Source organism: Neopelma chrysocephalum, unplaced genomic scaffold, assembly GCF_003984885.1.
Source record: "Neopelma chrysocephalum unplaced genomic scaffold, ASM398488v2 Primary Assembly neopelma1_69, whole genome shotgun sequence".
NCBI lineage: Eukaryota > Metazoa > Chordata > Aves > Passeriformes > Pipridae > Neopelma > Neopelma chrysocephalum.
In genome coordinates, this window is record NW_020897729.1 from 11072214 (window position 1) to 11090903 (window position 18690).

General features: G+C 48.7%; 1 protein-coding gene across 3 annotated transcripts in view; it reads left to right on the top strand.

Moving 5' to 3' along the window:
* VEPH1 (ventricular zone expressed PH domain containing 1) overlaps positions 1-18690 on the top strand; it is a 60142-nt gene that overhangs the window by 23154 nt on the left and 18298 nt on the right. For all 3 annotated transcript variants that reach the window (XM_027685704.1, XM_027685703.1, XM_027685705.1), the window contains 5 exons: positions 484-650; positions 1721-1930; positions 7270-7490; positions 12169-12378; positions 13358-13746. In XM_027685704.1, the coding sequence (XP_027541505.1) occupies positions 484-650; positions 1721-1930; positions 7270-7490; positions 12169-12378; positions 13358-13746 (1197 nt within the window). The remainder of the gene's footprint in view (positions 1-483; positions 651-1720; positions 1931-7269; positions 7491-12168; positions 12379-13357; positions 13747-18690) is intronic.

The following is an 18690-nucleotide window of genomic DNA, read 5'->3' on the forward strand; positions in this document are numbered from 1 at the left end:
TCCTCTTCCTTTTTCCTCTTCCTTTTTCCTCTTCCTTTTTCCTCTTCATTAACTGAAATCACACTTAGCTTGGTCTAGGGCTCAACAGAGCATCATCCCAATCTGAGAGCTCATTAAGCAGCATCCTCGTGATACTGCACTTGAGAAATAAAATGATAATTAATAGGATTTATTTTTTTTTTTACACTTCTGTTACATCTGCCTCATTCCATTTAGGTTATTTATTGGGCTTCTTGGCTACGTACATAACTTTCTACGGTGCTTTTTATGCCTCCCTGGTTTTGTACAGATGATCCTTCCAGGCCAGGTTGGAGCCTGGAGCAACCTGGGACAGTGGAAGGTGTCCCTGCCCACGGCAGGGGTCCTTTGAACCCAAAGGGGCTGTTACTCTCAAAAACTGGTGTCTGTGGCTGTGTGCAGGCTTTGTGGGGCTCCCTGCAGGTGTAGGGCACTGCCCACCAGCAGTCCTTGCTGTGTCCCCAGGGAACTCGATGCTGCTCCGTGTCCTGCCCGCGCTCTACGAGCAGCAGCCGCGGCCGATCGCGCTCCGGCTGCGGGACCTGGTGGCACTGACGGCCCAGCTGGACCAGGCAGAGCAGCTCCACCTCCTCAGGCTCCTCCAGGCAGTGGCCAGGAACAAAGAACTCGGGGTAAGCACCTTGAGGATGGCTCATTGCCCCCCTTCTGCAGGGCTGTTGTGTTCAGATGGCTCGGTGAGTGTGCCGGCAGCAAGCCGTCCTTACAACACGCAGGCGGTGACTTCCCAGGCTAATTCCACGGAATTCTGTGATTCCATTCCAAATTCTCCATCTAGTTGTAAGGAGAACATAACAGTGATGCTGCTGGACCAAAAGGTTTGGGTTAAACCATTTGTTTTCAATGATTTTGGCTCTTCCTCTGTCATGGGAGTGTGAATTCCCATAACTGTGTTTCTGTCAGAGGACATGAGCTGTATTGAAATACATGTCAAAGGAGATTAAAATGAGTTAGGAACTGATGAGAACTGATAATCCTCAACAAGAAAAAACAGAAGAATGGGTTGTTTTATGCCCCACTTCTGTGTCAAAATGTCTTTCACACAGATGCAGGTCTCAGTGGATCTGAGGTGCATTAGTGAGCATGTGTGTTTACACAAGAATTAATTACTCAGTGCAGAGCTGTAAACACTCCATCCTGTTTGTAAGATGATTTTAAGCCTCCCCAAAATTGGGTTCTTACAAGAAATGACAACTCACCCACAGCATGTTTTTCAGGCAATGAGGATCTTGCCCTTTGTTTTCCCCTCTGTTCCAGCCCTTGACCTTGTCATGTCCTTTAGTTTCCTATGGAAACAAAAATTTCTACAAGTCCTTTAATTTACTGTATCATTGGGGAAGGCTGAGTCTTCTGTTGTTTTAATCAATAAAATATAGTCTGGCCTGGAGGGAGGGAAATATAAGGGTGGGGTTTTGATCGTTTTTTTGAACAATTGGCCATTTCCTTACTTATTTATGCATAACTGCCATATTTCAAGGCTAAAACTTACCCTTATTCCATATGTTGAGCTGAACTTGGGTTGACCCCTGTGCAAAGGTCAGCAAGGGTGGAAAACTATTTTATTAAATCAAAGTCTAGTGGTTTATTTTTATCACTCTGGTTACATCTCTCTTGGTTATTTGTGTTCCCAATTAAAAAAAATATATATATATATTCAGTTTGTTTCTGTCTGATTTTTTAATAGGTGCTGAAAGAGTGTTTACCCTTTTTATTTGGGCATTTGAGGGACCTCAACCACAGTGACTTGATTCTAAACATCCTCATAGAAATATCCAGCTATGAACCAACAGCCTTGGCCCCTTTCCTGCCGACGCTGAAGGAGGTTGGGGAGAGTTTTCCAGGCCTGATTGGGCAAACAGCAAAGATCTTTGGAGCTGTTGGGCACATTGATGAGGTGAGTTTGGAAACAAAGGTTGGTTTGGGGGTTGGTTTTTTTTTCTGAATCCTGTGTAAAGTGATGCATCTAAATATGTCTTTCTTCACAAGTAGCCAGACTGCCCTACCAGGGCACAGAATCATGGAATGGTTTGGCTTGGAGGGACCTTAAAGCCCATCCAGTGCCACCCCCTGCCATGGGCAGGGACACCTTCCCCTAGCCCAGGTTGCTCCAACCTGGCCTTGGACACTTCCAGGGATTCAGGGGCAGCCACAGTTTCTCTGGGCAACCTGTGCCAGGGCCTCACCACTCACAGCCAGGAATTCCTTCCCAATATCCCATCTAACCCTACTCTCTGTCAGTCTGAAGCTATTCCCTGTGTCCTGTCCCTTTGTGAGAAGGTGTTTGGTCACAGACAACACTGTGGACTCATCAGTGTTGGAGAATCCCCAGGGAAACCTTTGTCCCCAGAGCAAACAGTTTCTTTTGGCCCCTTTTCAAAGCCATTCCCTTAAATCCTGGGGCTGGGAGTTGGTGGTTGGCTCTGTGCCTGTGCCACAGCTCGACTGGCACACGGGGATGTCACACAACTCTTCCCTCTTTGCCATAAGGCCCATCCTTCCCCCCTTTGGATCTCACTTTGGGTGAGCCCATGGGGGTCTGATCACTGTGGGTGCAGCACAGGGAGACACTTCCCTTGCTGTTTCTACTGATCTTGAGCTTTATGTTCACTTAAAATTAAATTTATCTCGTAAGAATCAAAACCAGACTTGGTTTGGCTTTGTAAATCTCATTTCTGTTGTGGGAGGGGGGAAGCCAAAATCCCATGGAAGACTGGGAGCCAAATATAGCTTGTTGTTGTCTCCTTGTTTGCTTCCATCCCCCCAGCAAGCCTGACTTTTACGAGAGCTGCAGGTGACCATGTTCAATTCTGCATTTAATATTTAGGAGTCAGCATCTCCTAGAAGCTTTGCAGTTTATAGGCAGCTAAGCCTCAGCTGAGCACAGCTGGGATCAGAACTGAGGGATTTAATTCTGTGTTTTAGTGTGTTGAACCAGCTCTTCCCATCTGAGTGTCTCTGAGGCTCCATTTCTGCCGTGTTTGTTACTTCAAAGGGTCCAAGTTTATTTATTTTGCCTTTTGTTGTTGTTATTGTTTTATACCAACACCAAGAGTAAGCAGGGAACCCCCTGGCCAGGTTGTATTTCATATATTGTTGGAAATTACAGCCTGAGGTAAAGTTTACAAAGACACGATTTGAAGAATCTTTTCTCCTTATATTTTTAATCTGTTGGTTTCTGTGGGTACACAGATGAGTAATTCATCTGTAGCAAGTGTTGAGTAGCTGGCACTGTGTCCTGGGTCTCATTTCTGTAGGGAGCTGCTGACTCAGCAGCAGGCTGCAATTCCAGTGCCACATGTCCAGGGGAATGGCACCTTGTCCTGTGTGTGCAGTGACACCCAGGGGACCTGGCACCTGAGACTTGAAAACGTGGAGAAAAGCAGCAGGCAGAGGGTGGCAGGGGGAACATTCCAACAAATGGCTCCTCTCTTGTTTTGCTTCCTGAAAAGATAGGAGTCATGAATATTTCTGAGTTATGGAACATCATAAAATCCTAGAGTGGTTTGAGTTGGAAAGGACTTTAAAGCTCTTCCCGCTCCATCCCTCGATGGTGTTGGAGATCTCTTCCAGCCTGGGGGATCTGATGATTCTGTGGTCTCACCTGTCCTCAGGAATCAACCTTGGAGGCATTTCTTCCTCCTTTAAGAGGAGATGATTCCTTCTCAAGGCCAGGTCGGACGGGGCTTGGAGCAACCTGGTCTAAGGAAGGTGTCCCTGCCCGTGGCAGGGGAGTGGAATGGGATGATCTTTAAGGTCCCTTCCAACCCAAACCATCCTGTGATTCTGTGACTGAAAGGAAAATCAGTGCCATGGATCTCTGGTGCTGCAGTGCTCTGGTGCTGCTGCCTGCCAGCAGAGAAGCACAGACACATCTGGCACCATAAAAGCTGGGCAGATCCTAGAGGCTCCCGTGGAGCAGTGAGAATAAATTTAAAAGACTGCTCTGGTCTCCAGTGTCACTGCAAAGCTCAGTCACTGCTGCGCTTCGTTTGTCCCGTTCAGGGAAAGCAGCAGAGCAGTCCCTGCACACACAAGTGCTGCTGATGCTCTCAGCCCCCCGTGCCAGTGCCCTCCTGAAACCCTCCGTGCTCACTCCTGCCCCTCTCCCCTTCCCTGTCCCGGGGCTGTGCCGCAGGAATGCTGCTCGTTCCGAGACGTGACTCGGCATCTCCTCCCCGGCCAAGCCAAACAAGCGGGGAAGGGAACGGCGATGGCAGGGCTGGAGTTTTTAGTTGTTGATGTTTCACTTCACTGCAAGGTCTGCTTGGGGAAGAAGAGAGGTGGCAAGGATCGAGGCTTGGCCCTCTGTGGTGTGGATTGTGGGTGTGAGCAGCAAATCCCTTCTGCTGGCTCCCAAAAACAACCTCCTGTGCTGCCCCTGAGCCGCTCTGTCCACCTTGGCAGTGCCGAGGGACCCCTGGAGAGATGAGAGCTCTGGCTGAAGAGAGATCCCTTTATTCTAAAGGTTGCCCCCTGTTTACACCCCCCCCACTTCTGCTGATGTCAGTGACAGTCTCGGGGGTGAAGCTGAAATCAGAACTTGTCCCTTAACCATGAATTTGTGCAAAGCAAAACACCATCTTGGGGCAGAGGGCAATTGGACATTTTAATGTATTTTTTCTCCCATTAACTGTATGTTTTGAACCAACTGAGAGTTTTAACCGACTTCTGAAAGCCTTGTGATCTCTTTTTGTAGTCTCCTGAGCCTGATTTTAAGCTAAAGCACAACACTTTGCCACACTTCATCACTTTTATTTGAGATCTTCACCTTCTGGCAGATGTAATGCCATAAAATGCAAGGGCTGCTTATGAAAAAACACATGAATACATCAAATAAGCACTGTTAAAATCACAACGGGCTCTGTACATCCAAATAGGCTTTTTGAAGAATTTTGGATAAGAATTGGGGCAGGGATAATGACTGCTTTCATGTTGAGCTATTTTGCTGTAATTTTGTTTTGTATAACAGTTACATATTATGTTACTCAGAGTTTATTGTTCTTTTACCTCACTCCAGGCGAGTAGCAGCATTTCAGCAAGGCTGGAGACGCTCCAGCTGGATCAAAGTGACAGGAAAATGGTCAAAAACTGCTCCTCCAGTTTGTCTGCTGCACAGTTTGTTTAGGAAACAAAAAAATGCGTTTTAAATGTTAATTGAGCCTGTGTTTATCTCCTGGGGGGGAGGGCTGTCTTTCAAATAAACCAGTGACTACGCACCAAAAAGTCACTGAGGAAAAAAACTCCTTCAGTCACATCAGCCCAGCCCGGGGTGTAGCTGGACCTTCCTCCACGTGGCTGAAGGGAAGCAGTTTGTCCAATACTCTTTTCCCATTTATCCCTGTCTTTTCCCATTTATCCCTGTCCCGGCAGGGCCTGGCAGAGCTGCTGTTGTTTGGAGTGCGTTGACTTTGTCTCCCAAAAATTGTCTTGCCCGTGAGTGACGCTGGGGCCATGTCCTGCCAAAGTCCCCCTCCATGTGTTTTTGTGGCCCAGCTGGGTTTGGAATCAAAATTCCAGCAGTTTTCCCTCTGCAGTCCCAAGGTCCCTCTCTGGAGCCCGTGCCCGGCACACGACTCCTGCTCCTGCTGACCCCGGGCAGAGCAAAGCTCTTCGTGTTGCCTTTGTTTGTGCCTCAGCACAGGCTCTAAAATCAAAATATCTCCCAACTTCTTCACCAATCTGCTGAGTACCAAGCGGGTTTCCCTGAGCGAAGCCACACCTGGCTGCCCAGTGGAGGATCTGATGTGAGTTCCTGAGTGAATTGCTGGATTTTTTGCTGCTTTTTAGGTATTTTTAGGGCTGTGGAACTTAATGTGCTTAGAACAACTATAACAAAACAGGAGAGCCCTGGTCTGGAGGTGCTCAAGGTCAAGCTGGATGTTCCATATCCCTGGAGGTGTTGGGTGGCACTTGGAGCAACCTGGTCTGTGGAGGGTGTCCCTGCCCATGGCAGGTGGTGGAACAAGATGAGCTTTAAGGTCCCTTCCAACCCAAACCATTCCCTGATTTTCACCTTTAAGCCTCTGGTTTAGGATGGGAATTTGGACACGTCCATACAGAAACAGCTGGCACTGGAGCTGTGTGTCCTGGCCAGGCAGAGATGATAAAGTGTCTCTGCTAGAAAATATTTACATGTTTAATGTTACGATCTAAAACAAGCCCCCTTTAATCCTAATTTGCGGGGGATGTGATCTCTGCTGATAAACTGGGGAAAGCACATTCCCCCGAAGAATTGGGTGGGAACATTCTGGCTGCAGAGGGCACATCAGGCTCCAGGGCACTGGCAGTGACTGACAGCCCGTGCCAGGCAGCGTGTGAGGACAGCTTCGAATGAAATCTCAATTTAAACTTCTCTTTGCTGTGCCGTCGGTCACGGCTCTAATCTGAGTGTTGCTCCTAAACTAAATGCTGTGGAAGGAGAGAACCTCTGTGATTTATGAGGTACTTTAACCTCTCGCCATTAGGGAGAGGAGATGCTGACAGGCCCCCCAGCTCCTGCCCCTCACTGCTCTGCCCCCCTGTGCTGGAGGAGCCCCGTTCACTGTGGGCAGCACTGGTGGCTGCAGACCCTGGGGTGACACTGCTAAATGTCAGCAGCACCCAACAGGCCCAGAAAGGAGTCCAGAAAATCATAAAATCTCAGACTGGTTTGGGTTGGAAGGGACCTTACAGCTCATCCATGCTTGACACTTCCAGGGATGAGGCTTCACCTTCCTACACTCTGTTTCTGTGCCTTTCTCTTTTCAAGACCAGGTTGGACGGGGCTTGGAGCAACCTGGGACAGAGGAAGGTGTCCCTGCCCATGGCAGAGGGTGGCACTGGATGGGCTGTGAGGTCCCTCCCAACCCAAACCATTCTGTGATTCAATGAAGCAGCTGAGCCAGGCTCAGCACAGATGAAAGGGGAGCTCAGTGCTGCCCTGAGCCAGGCTGACCTACCAACTAGAAGAATGTAGGGCCCTTCAAAGGGGCTTTAGGGACTCTGGCTCGAGGTCTGAGGACGAGACAAGATGTACTGAGTTAGGCTGGGTTAGGTAACACCAAGAGGAACAAAAGTCACGTCAGCAGCACACACAAATAAACTGTGTCTGAGGCACTGCCTTTTGTTGGTTATCGTGGGGCAGCCACTCTTCCCCAGGGACAGTGACTCAGGCAGCACCACACAAACCTCCCTGCACAAGCAAACACTGAATTAATGTGTTTAAAACTGTTCTTATCTCCCCGTGCTGCCCAGGAGAGAGCCAGGACCTGCCTGCTGTACTTGGTGAACCAGCTGGCCAACATGGAGCACTCGTTTCACCACATTCTGCTGCTGGAAATCAAGAGCCTCACCGACACCTTCTCGAGCATCCTGGGCCCCCAGAGCAGGGATATTTATCGCATGAGCAACAGCTTCACTGCCATAGCCAAGCTCCTCGTGCGGCAGCTCGAGGCCGACGGCGCGCCAGGAGCCAGGTAGGGTTTGTGTGACACAGTGCCTGTGTGACAAAGCCCCTCCAGGGCTCTGTGAGCCAGCACAAATTCGTATTAAATCTATTCGAATTGCCGTGAAAAAAGCCAAGTCTCAGATAAGCACAGTCAAAAATCAGTCAGGGAAGTCAGCCCACACAATCATCGTTGAGTTTTTCTAGAAAATACCCACTGAGGGTGATGAGAACAACGATTGGCTTAACTCCCTGGTAAAGGTTTGTCTAAGAACAGGCTGGAAAAAATTTCTCAGGCGTCTACAAAGAGATGTTCTGCTCTCTCAGCTGCTTCTGAGTGTGTATCCTAAGGTTGAAGAGCTGGGAGCGTTGCGGCGTTCCTCAGGGTAAGAATATAAGTGTTATTTAAATACATGGTGGTAGTCACTTTTAATTAGTGAGGGAGTCATAATTAGAGTTGTGTGTGCTGACACAGGTCACGAGGGCACAAAGGAATAGTGATTCTGTGGAAAAATGTAACCCAGATGTCAGAAAAGCCATAACCATGAAGGACAGCCTTGGAGCCAGGCTGGGAGCGCTGGAGCCAAAACACTGAGGTCATTGGAGAAACAAGTAATTGGTGTCCTGGAGAGAGTTAAAAATGAAAAAGGAACCAGGAGAGAGTCCCTCCCTTTGCTGCAGGGCTGTGAGAAATGTCCAAACTTCACCTGGTGGGAAAGCCCTCGGTGGAAACGAGCCCTTGGCACTCGTTGGATGAAAAATATCCTTGGAGATGATGCCAAAGCCAAGTGGAGATAACAGAGTGAGCATGAAACAACACACTTGTTCCAAACTAGCCAAGTCTACTGGAAAAAAGAGGAGGCCAGATGTCACTTGGTGAAGGGACCAAGAGGGATGTCATGTGTTCTGGGAACTGCAGAGGAGCAGGACAGGGATTGAGGCACAGTAATAATTTATACAACCCATCACGATCCCTCAGTTTATGGCTGAAAAATTACTTTATTTGTTAAAATATTCCCATATTCCTACTCCTTATTATCTTCTGTGCTTAATATTTATCTGTAGAGCTGATAAAAAAAAAACCAGTTAAACACAAGAGAAGGTTTTCATTAAACCCTTGCTGTGTTTCCCTGTTTCTCTCTAACATTCCCTTTGTTAAAGACTTGCTTTGCCAAGGAGAAGAAGCTTCATCGTCTTCATGAGTGTGGTTACAGATGATTTTTTTTTTTATTCTCCATCTTCTCCCTGATTTTATTTACTTATTTATTGATTTTAAACATTATTCCCTCCCCAACCCTCTGGCTCCTTGTGTTGCCTGGGAGAGATCACAGCAAACCCCCGATTTTTCACAGTCACAATTTTTAGCTCTTTGGTTTTACGTTTCAGGCCTGTGTGGAGCAAAGCATCAGCTCAATCAGACAAGGCTAAAATGAGAGTTCTCTGCTAATTTAAGCTGAGTTTACTCTGCCTTGTGCTTGGTGAGTGGGACTGGTCCAGACGTCGGCGTGGAAATGCCCTCCCAGCTCTGGAGCTGCTGCAGCCACTGAGCTCAGAGGTTTATAAGGAGCAGCAATCCAGAGTATTTGTGCTGTGAAGGGGAAATGGGGTTTTAAAATGTGTGGCTGGATTATAACCATTCCTTCCAAAACTCGGGTGTTTACATAAGAGGAAGCCGATTCCTTTGGAGCCACAGTTGGCTCGGGGTTGTTTGACCCAGGGAATTTTACATGCAGGGAGTGCAGAGCATAATTAAAACCAGGCCATGCTCTGGTGCCCCTTACTGTCACAAAATTGCAAGTTATTCAGCCTCAGAGGTGCTTTTTAAGAACATATAGAGTTTTAATGGACTTATCCGGCCTAGGGGTGTAGTGTAGTCAATTAAAAGGAGGCAAGGAAGGAAATTTGGAGACACTTCCAAGCCCTGGATCTGGGTAAGAACTGAGCACAACTGGCTCCACCAGTGCTGCCCATCTCAGTGTCATGGCTGCATGGAATTGCCTTTTAAACTGAAAGAGGAGAGATTTAGATTAGATACAAGGAAGAAGTTCTTCACTCAGAGGGTGGGGAGGCCCTGGCACAGGTTGCCCAGAGAAGCTGTGGCTGCCCCTGGATCCCTGGGAGTGCCCAAGGCCAGGTTGGACAGGGCTTGGAGCATTCTGGGCTAGTGGAAGGTGTCCCTGCCCATGGCAGGGGGTGGCACTGGGTGGGCTTTAATGTCTTTCCAACCCGAACCAGTCTGATCATTCCATGATCTTTTCTCCACCACTTGCCTTCTTCAAACCTCTGTCCTGTCTGGGGAGGTGATCAGTGATTATGTCTGTCCAGTGGCAAACCACAAGGACCCACACTGAACCCATTCTTGCTGCCTCCATCCCCTCAGAGGTGAAGCCCTGGCAGCAGCCCCACCTCGAGTGTATTTTTAGCCATCTCTGTGATGCTCTTTTTCCCTAAAACTCCATTTCTGATGCTGATGATGGTCTGGAGAAATGTCCTTCCTGTCCTTCATACTCATGTACCTCCCTTGAACTGGTGACCTGTGCCCTGGGCTCTCTCTGTACACAGAATTTCAAAGCCTGAAGTGATGAGCAGCCCGGTGCCATCTCTCAGGGCAGCTCACTGTGGTTCCTCCACGAGCTCGTGCATCTCGAAAACAGGCTGAGCTTGGGTGAAAACTGATCCTGCTCAGCAGCCTCAGCAATGTCCCCAAAGCCTCCTGCCAAGATTTCAAACAATGGTTTGTTTTGCAGGGGCTGGGAGGGGGGCCCAGCAGGAAGGGCTGCCAGGGCCCCCCCCCACTGAACCTCCTGCTTGGGGCTGGTGCTCGTGGCTTCCCCAGGGATGGGTGGGAGTGCAAAGCTGGCACACGTGAGAGCAGATGGTCCCCAGGGATGGGCACTGGGGATCCCTCTCACTCCCCTGCTCTGAAATCCCGGGCACCAACGGGGTCAAAAACCAGGTGGTGGCTTGAGGAGCACCAGGCAGTGAGAACTGCACCCTCCACACCCTGAGGAGTGACTTCTTTCTGCTCCACACGTGGGAAGTAGGATTCATTAACGTGTTTCTTTGAGGTCTTTTCCAACCTTAACAATTCCATGATCCTTTAGGAGAAGTATTTCCTTGCGTTCCCTTCCCAAAGCCATCGGAGCCCAACAGGAGAACATTGGACAAAGAGAGGTGCTGTTCTAAAACACCATTTTTATTTCCAAACTGCATCAAGGCTTCCTGGTTTGGGTCTGTCACTCACAGACCCCCTCCAGTCCATCAATCCCCTCTCTGTGAGCAGAGGCTTTCCATGTATTTCCATATGGAACAGACGTTTTCCTTAGTGCTCAGCTCCCACAAAGGGAGCAGTGTTGGGAGTCCTGTTGGAGTGGCAGCTTCCCCATAAATTAAATCTTGTCCTACATCCCCAGAAAGATTTGTTAGCAAAGGTCATATCAAGGTTCTTTATTACAGAAGAATATTTTTAAAGTGCTCCTCGGTGTTAATATATTATGAGATCTTGCTTAAATTAAAAACAAGACAAAACTCGCCAACTCCCCTGAGAAATATCCCAAGCTGCCTTTATCAAAACAAATGAAAAAGTGCATTTTGTGCTGCAGTATTTCTGGTTGTTTCTTTAAAAACATGCTTTGTACAATTGGTAATTTGCAGTTTGGGGAGTTTTTAATGGGCCCCCCGACTGTGAGCGTGACTTGTTGAGACTCTGCTGCTTTGGAAGTGCTGTGTTAAAACCCTCATTTGTGGTTTTATGTATCCAGATTTTACAGATTTAGCTATTCAGATGTTTGTTCATCAGGAAACATACAAAAAAAAAAAAGAGAGAAAACCAAACAAAGAAATTATCAGAAACAAAACAAACTTGGTTTAAAGCTGTGGGTAGAGTTTAAAAAGTAAATACTGTCCAGGACCCCTTAGTTCTCTAAAATTCCTCTAGTTAGAGGGTGGTGGGGCCCTGGCACAGGTTGCCCAGAGAAGCTGTGGCTGCCCCCGGATCCCTGGAAGTGTCCAAGGCCAGGCTGGAGCAACCTGGGCTAGTGGAAGGTGTCCCTGCCCATGGCAGGGGGTGGCACTGGGTGGGCTTTATGGTCCCTTCCAACCCAAACCATTCTAAGAATCCCTAATTCTGGGATTTTAAGACTGACATAACAAATTTAAAACAAAACTACTTGTCCTGTTCATTTTAACTCTTCATTTTCTCCTTCCTGATCTACAGTGACATTGCTTAGAACTTTTCCTGAGCCTGTTTCTGCTGAGTTTTAAATTATATTTTTCTTACTCAGGGTGCAGTAATTCGGTAAGAACTTCATGTACTTTGGTCAAACATTTAAAACCACAGAGTTCTAAAAACTCTGAAAATAGCTTGACTTTTGCTTTGTGAAAATTATGTAATAAGTCAGTGCTTAGCAAGCTTGGGAGGATGGTTTGAGTTCAGATGAAAAAGTTTCTCCAGTAGACAATCAGGAGAATCAGTTGTGATTTGTTTATGCAGATACAGCACATGGAGTTTCTAATCCAGGGTTGTCAGAGATGTTCAGTGTTTCTGATCCATCAGAGACATTCATCTGGAAGATGTTCCTGAAAATAATCTAAGGGAATCTCTGCTAAAACATTTATTTTACCAGATCCACAATCCAGGTCACAGGCAGAAAAGCAGCATCACTGTGAACAGTGGGCCAGGGTTAAATCTCTGCTCTCTGCTTCCTTAGGGTGGAAAAGGACACAGAAACAGAACCTCCTGTACCACTGGAGGACTTAAAATCTGTCGTGGATGGAAATGAAGAAGATGAAAAGCTTCAAGTCAAAATTCAGGCTTTTGAAGAGAAAATAAATGTTGACAACAGCACTCCTGGCTCAGTGAGGAGATACAGCCTGGGCCAGGTTTCCAAAGAAGAAAGGAAGGATATGAGATTTAACAGGTATGGCTCTGTGAAATGTGTCAGGGGGTTCATGGATATCAGCTGTGCCATGAACTTTATCCAAACACTGAGGATTTGGTCCATTTGCATGATCCTTACAGGCATCATCAGCCTAATTTTAACCAATTCTCATATCCATGAGGTCAAAGGCTGGGTGAAATATTTCTTAATCATGGAATCATGGAATGGTTTGGGTTGGAAGGGACCTTAAAGCTCATCCAGTGCCACCCCCTGCCATGGGCAGGGACACCTTCCACCAGCCCAGGTTGCTCCAAGCCCCATCCAGCCTGGCCTTGGACACTTCCAGGGATCCAGGGGCAGCCCCAGCTTCTCTGGGCAACCCATTTAATTTCTTCTGTGCCCTAAAACAGCACAAGGGCTTGGACAATAACTGCGCAGAGAAATCAGAGAAAGGAGGGTACAGAGACCTTTTTTGGGGTGTTGTTGCTAACAATGCACATCAAAGGACACAATGTGCACCCAGTGTGCCCTTAGGCTGCCTCTGCACAGCAGCTTCACACAGAGCTCTGCTCTTCCTGCTCCAGGATTTGCCCTTGGAGTCACTTCTACCCCCCCTGACTCTCCCCTCCATCCCAGCAGTGGGTGCAGGGCAGGACGAGCTGCAGGCTGAGCCCTGCACCAGAGAACTGCTGCTGGATGGCATTTTTGTGGTGTGATCAATCAGGCAGACACACCACTCCTGGGGTTATAAGACCCTTGCAGAGAGGTTCCCTCGCTCCCCCCAAGGAATGCAGATGTTGGGATATATGGATTTTGTTTTGCTTCCTTTGCTTATCAAAGCTGCATCTTGAGCTTGGCTCTTGAAATGCTCATTCCCCAGCAGATCTTTGCCTCTGGCTGAGTGAGCCCCGGGCTGGGCTCTCTGAGGGAGCTGCACAGGGGCAGAGCAGGGCCTGGGGTGGTCTTGGTGCCCTACCTCTATTCCAAACCCTTCCTCCTTTCCTTGTCCCCCTTCCAGGTCCAAGAGCCTGGCCCTGCACGCCCTGCGCACCAAGGGGCCGAGCTCGGAGGGGGGGCAGGACGAGGACAGCGGGGAGGTCCCTGCTGGAATCTCCTTCTCCGAGATCTACATCAGCCAGGACAATGAGAAACTGCCCTTTGGGGTGGATCCCGAGGCGATGCCACGGGGAAATTCCCTGGTTTCCCACCAAGGTGTCGATTACCCGGAATCAGCAGATTTGGCGGAATCCACCCAAGAAAAAGCCCTGGAAGGAAGAGCAGAGGCAGCACCTGTGGAATACCAGGATAAGCTCTACCTGCACTTGAAGGAAAACCTGGGCAAAGTGAAGGAATATGTGACGGAGATGGGGAGGAAAATTCCCATCCCTGACCAGTGTGTGATCGAAGGTAAGCGGGATGAGCCTTTCCCATTCCAAGACTTTAACACTCCACTGAGATTCCTCTCGAGCAAATGGGCAGCAAAGACTCTCCAGCACAGGCCTCGTGGGCAGGGAGGAACATCAGTTTTATGAAACAACACTGCAGCCCAGACACACAACTCCTGGAAGGCACAGCAGGATGAGATTCCCGGGGGTTGGGTTGGGTGGGATCCCATTGCTGGGTTGGGTGGGATCCCATCTCCCATGTCCCTGGGGCTGTTTTGTGTTTGCTGCCTTCACCAGGGGCAGGGGTTTGTTTGCAAAGGAGAGGGAGGTGGTTTTGTGAGGCTGTGGGGGAGGTGGGTGAGATGGGTCTGTGGTGCTCCTTCTCTTTGAAGGGAGTTCTTTGGGTTGGGTTGGGTTGGGTTGGGTTGGGTCGGGTCGGGTTGGGATCCTCCTGCTTATCCCCTTTAACCTGAATTTCTGTGCACCCAACCACTCACTGGTGGCCCTGAGCTATTTACAGCCCAACCTTCAAAGGTTGATTCCAAACAGCATCTGATTCCACAAGTTGAATTAATGTTCAGTCCCTTAAAACATCATCATCTAATACAACACAACTTCAGCTCCTACAAATAGCAACTCAAGTTGACAAAATATTTATTTCTTTACTTTTTCAGTGGTCAAGAAGTGGAAAAGCAGTTTCCACTCACAAAAAGGATATAATTATATATATTTTGAAAGCTTATGCTTTTGTAAGTTTCCTAAATATCTTGAATTCCAGGTTTAGTGATTGAAATAGTTATTTGGCAGAATTATGATAATTTTTTTTTCCATAAAATGGTAGTGAAAACATGAGAGTGAACAGCCTGCCTTTTGAGGGGCTGAGTGTTGTGACCCTGCATTAATCAAATACCATATATTGAATATTTTAAATGTATTACTCAGCTTCCTTTCTGCAGTACCTACTATGACACATCCCAAGCATGGGACTGTTTCTAAATTCATTCAAACTATTGTAATTTCCTGAAAATCCTCAACTAGCATTCTTAGGGAAATTCTTTGAGCAGGGACACATGTGCAGAGCAGGAGATTTATGTGACTCATTCTAAATCTGCTGAAGAAATGCAGCCTGGCTCAGTGCACGGGGGACAGCTTGGCTAATATTCCAGATATTGCATTAACCACTCCAAAAACTTGCAGTTCTTGGACTTCAGTGATTCCTAAACTCTAACAAGGCCCATTCAGACGTGTGGTTTACTTTTCAATAAGATGTTCGGGGGAAATAAAAATAATTAGAAAATATTCATATACCCAGTTGGCTGATTTTCTGTTGGTCGTGGGGGAGCCTGAGCTGGAAATTTGATATGCAAGACGTGAAAAATGTGAAAAGATAAGAACTGCTGAGCAATCCCTCACGAAACAGAGCATTTGAAGGAATAGTGGCAAAGTGTGTTGCAAGGAAATAGCCCTGTGGTGAGCAAAGAAGGGCAGTGCATGTTCCCCACGCAGCCTCTCCTCAGCCAGGCCTTTCCTGGGCTTTCAAGTGGCAGCTCCTGGAGCTCAGCACTGTTCATGTCAGTTGTAGGAATTCCTAAGGGATGATGGGCCAAGTTCTGTTCCCTTAACCAGAATTCCACCCCCTGCTCACATTTCTGGTGGTGGTGATTGGGAATGGGGTGAGTTCCTCCTTGCTCAGCACCCAGACTGGGTGGCATCTCCAAAGAATCCTGTGCTGGGCAGGACAGAGGCCTGGGGACCTTGGGGTACATCCAGAATTATCATGTAGGAACCCTGTCAGGTCTGGGCACTAATGAGACAGTGGAGGGTGTCCCTGCCCATGGCAGGGGGTTGGAACTGGGTGGTCTTTAAGGTCTCTTCCCACCCAAACTGGTCTGCTGTTGTCTGCATTAATTATAGCCTGAATTTGGAGGATAAAGGAGAAAATCAGAGACCTCCACGTGAAGAAAACTGGAGACTCCTCAGTCTGGAAAAGAGAGGGCTGATGGAGATTTGCAGTGCCTTGAATGGCAGAGCATTAACTGGGGGTGGCTCACTGTCTGCCCTGGTGCAGGTGCCAGAGAACACTCTCTGAAGTTGTCAGCAGCAGATTCAAAACACACAAAATAGGCTCCTCTGCTCTGTAAAATTGTCTGTGATTTGCAAATTGGCTTTTTTACAACCGAGTCAGGCATTTGCTGTGCAGGTCTTAACCCTCACAGAACATTTGTGCTTCGCAGGCTGTGATTTTCAGTCTCCTTGCTGACTTACAAGCTTGTTGGATTTATATGAGACGTCCCAGTTGATGTAATATCAGCTGAAGTGTTGGATTTTACAGCTCTGAAGGGATGCAGGTGAAGAACTGTCAGGGTGGATCCGTGAACTGCCTGTGACAGTTTGAAGATGCCTCATAAAGACATTGAAAAATTGCCGTGTCAGCTCTGTTATCTCATTTAAAATTTGCTATTTTTGGCTGGATGTGCTTTGGGCAGAGGCAAGGAGTGAAATGGGTGATGATCCTACAGCAGGAGCACGGTTAGGGCTGGGCTGCTGGCCAGAAGGTCTTGGCCTAAGAAAATGGCCAAGCTGAGGGTGTTTCAAAGAGCAGAGAAGCTCCAACAGCTCCCCAGACTCGTGTATAAGTGAATTTTTTGAGACAACGCTGCAGTCAGAGAGGGGATTTGAGCTGGGGCAGAAAGAAGGAACCCAAACCTGTAAAAATCCATTTATTTGGGCTTGTTTCAGCTTGGGGCTGATGGTTTGGGTCAGTCCCTGCTTAGTTTGAAGCACTGTGCCCAGATCCACATCTCTGCCATACCTTCAGCAGTTCGAGGAATTCTTTTACATCATGTTCGTCACGTTAATCCCCTTAATCCTCGGGATCTTTCCCTCAAAAAAAGAGGGGAAAAACCCCACCATATTTGTCATACCCTTCAGCTTTCATGGAGTTAAGCAAATAGCTTTCATCAGCCCATATTTTTCCAGGTGGTTTGTGATCCCGTATCTTATCGGTACCCCCAGGACCTTGCAGATTCCAGAGGCCCAGGCCGTGCCTCAGGAAATTCCTGAATGCTCCCAAGGTTGGTTGTTGCTGTTCAGTGAGCACTGGGTGGGATTTCTGCTGCCTCAGTGGGACTGGGGTCCCTGTGGTTGAGACCAAGGTCCCCCAGTTTCCCCACTGGTTTTATTCCGTGCTCCCCAACAGGTCCTTCAGCCCTCCCCGTTTTTCCACGTCTCCCAAACCCTTCTGGGGAGATGGGGCTGGTGGTGATTGAAGTTGCTTTGAAAGGCTTTGGTGCAAGATGGAATCCCTGTATCAGGTGTTGTTATTACCTGATCTGAGGGTGGGGAGGCCCTGGCACAGGTTTTGCCCAGAGAAGCTGTGGCTGCCCCTGGATCCCTGGAAGTGTCCAAGGCCAGGTTGGACGGGGCTTGGAGCAACCTGGGATAGAGGAAGGTGTCCCTGCCCATGGCAGGGGTGGCACTGGGTGACCTTTAGTGTCCCTCCAACCCAAACCATTCCGTGGTTCTCTGATGTTTCTGTGATTACTGGTGTTAAGACCTGCCAGTGTTGGTTTTGGGAGGGGCACAGCATCCAGGTGGGAGCTGAGTCCTCCCAGTTTTACCTGTTACCCTGCAGGCAGCACAGGGCTCTGGAGCAGCTGCAGCCCCACCTGCCCCAGCCTTGCTGGCTCTCACCTTGACCCCCTGCAGGTCAGAGGACTTTTGACCCGCTCTTGTTTCCCAGATGCTCTTGTTTCCCAGATCTGGTGGATCAGATCCATGGCCATGTGTATCCTGCCATTGGGAGGGGCTGCTTCCAGATGATTCCCAGACACAGGCCTGGACGGCTGCTGGGTTTGGTTACAACGAGGGAAATGTTTTCCACTGTAGTTCTGGTTGCTTTTTGACTAATTTGGATAAAAACACCCCCATTAATGCCAACAGCCCAGAGTGTTGAGTGAGCTGTTGGAAGGAAGCATCTCATCACATCTGTGTGTCAATGATGCTGAGGGATTTGCCATCTCCAGCCTGCCCAGCCTCCTTTCGAAAGGACAGAGCCCAGGGAGAAGGTGGGATCATTCCACCCTCGGTCACTGCAGCCACATTCAAACACAATGAAAACCAGTGAAAAGCATTAGAACCTTTTTCCAGCAGTAAGTCACTGCTGGCTCCTCGGTGCCATTCGGGAGGAAAAACATCCAGCAAACATTTCATGGGATTAATGACAGAATGCTGAAAGAGGAGGAGGCAGCAGGGGAAACAGGTTGCAGCGTGCTGGCCCTAGATCTGGTAGTTATTATGTTTTATGGGGTACCGGGAGGTAATCGGGACCATATGACGGTGTGGATGGAAAGGCTCATTGCTCCCCTGCAGTGCTCACCCTGCACCAGCCTGAGGAATTCCAGCATTCCACGAGCCCGGCGTTGATTTGGAACAGATGGGCCTCTGCTCCTTCAGTGGGATCACAGAGCTGGACAGGCTCAGGAGAGCGTTCCCAGGGAGCGGGGCCGGGGCCGCTGGGCCACAGCAAATAGGAGCTGGCACTGAGTCCTGCAGGACTGGTGTTCCAAAGGCATCCCATCCAGGGGGGGCAGGCAGTGGGAATGTGTGCTGGCACTCGGGATGGCCCCCGTGCTCGTGGTGGTCCTCGTCAGGCCAGGAAACTCCCCAGGGAGCAGAATGGGAACAGGGACAGCTCTGAACCTGCTGCCCCCACACACGTGGTGACAGAGCCTGGGGGTGTCACTCCTGCCCTGGAAGCAGCGCCTGGAACAGGCTGCTCTCCACATGGGCCTTGCCTGGGAGACTCCTGGGCATAAACAGGAGCACTTGGGCTTTGATGGGGCTTGGAGCAACCTGGCATAGGGAAGGTGTCCCTGCCCGTGGCAGGGGGAGGGATGGGATGGGATTGGATGGGATGGGATGAGATGAGATGAGATGAGATGAGATGAGATGAGATGAGATGAGA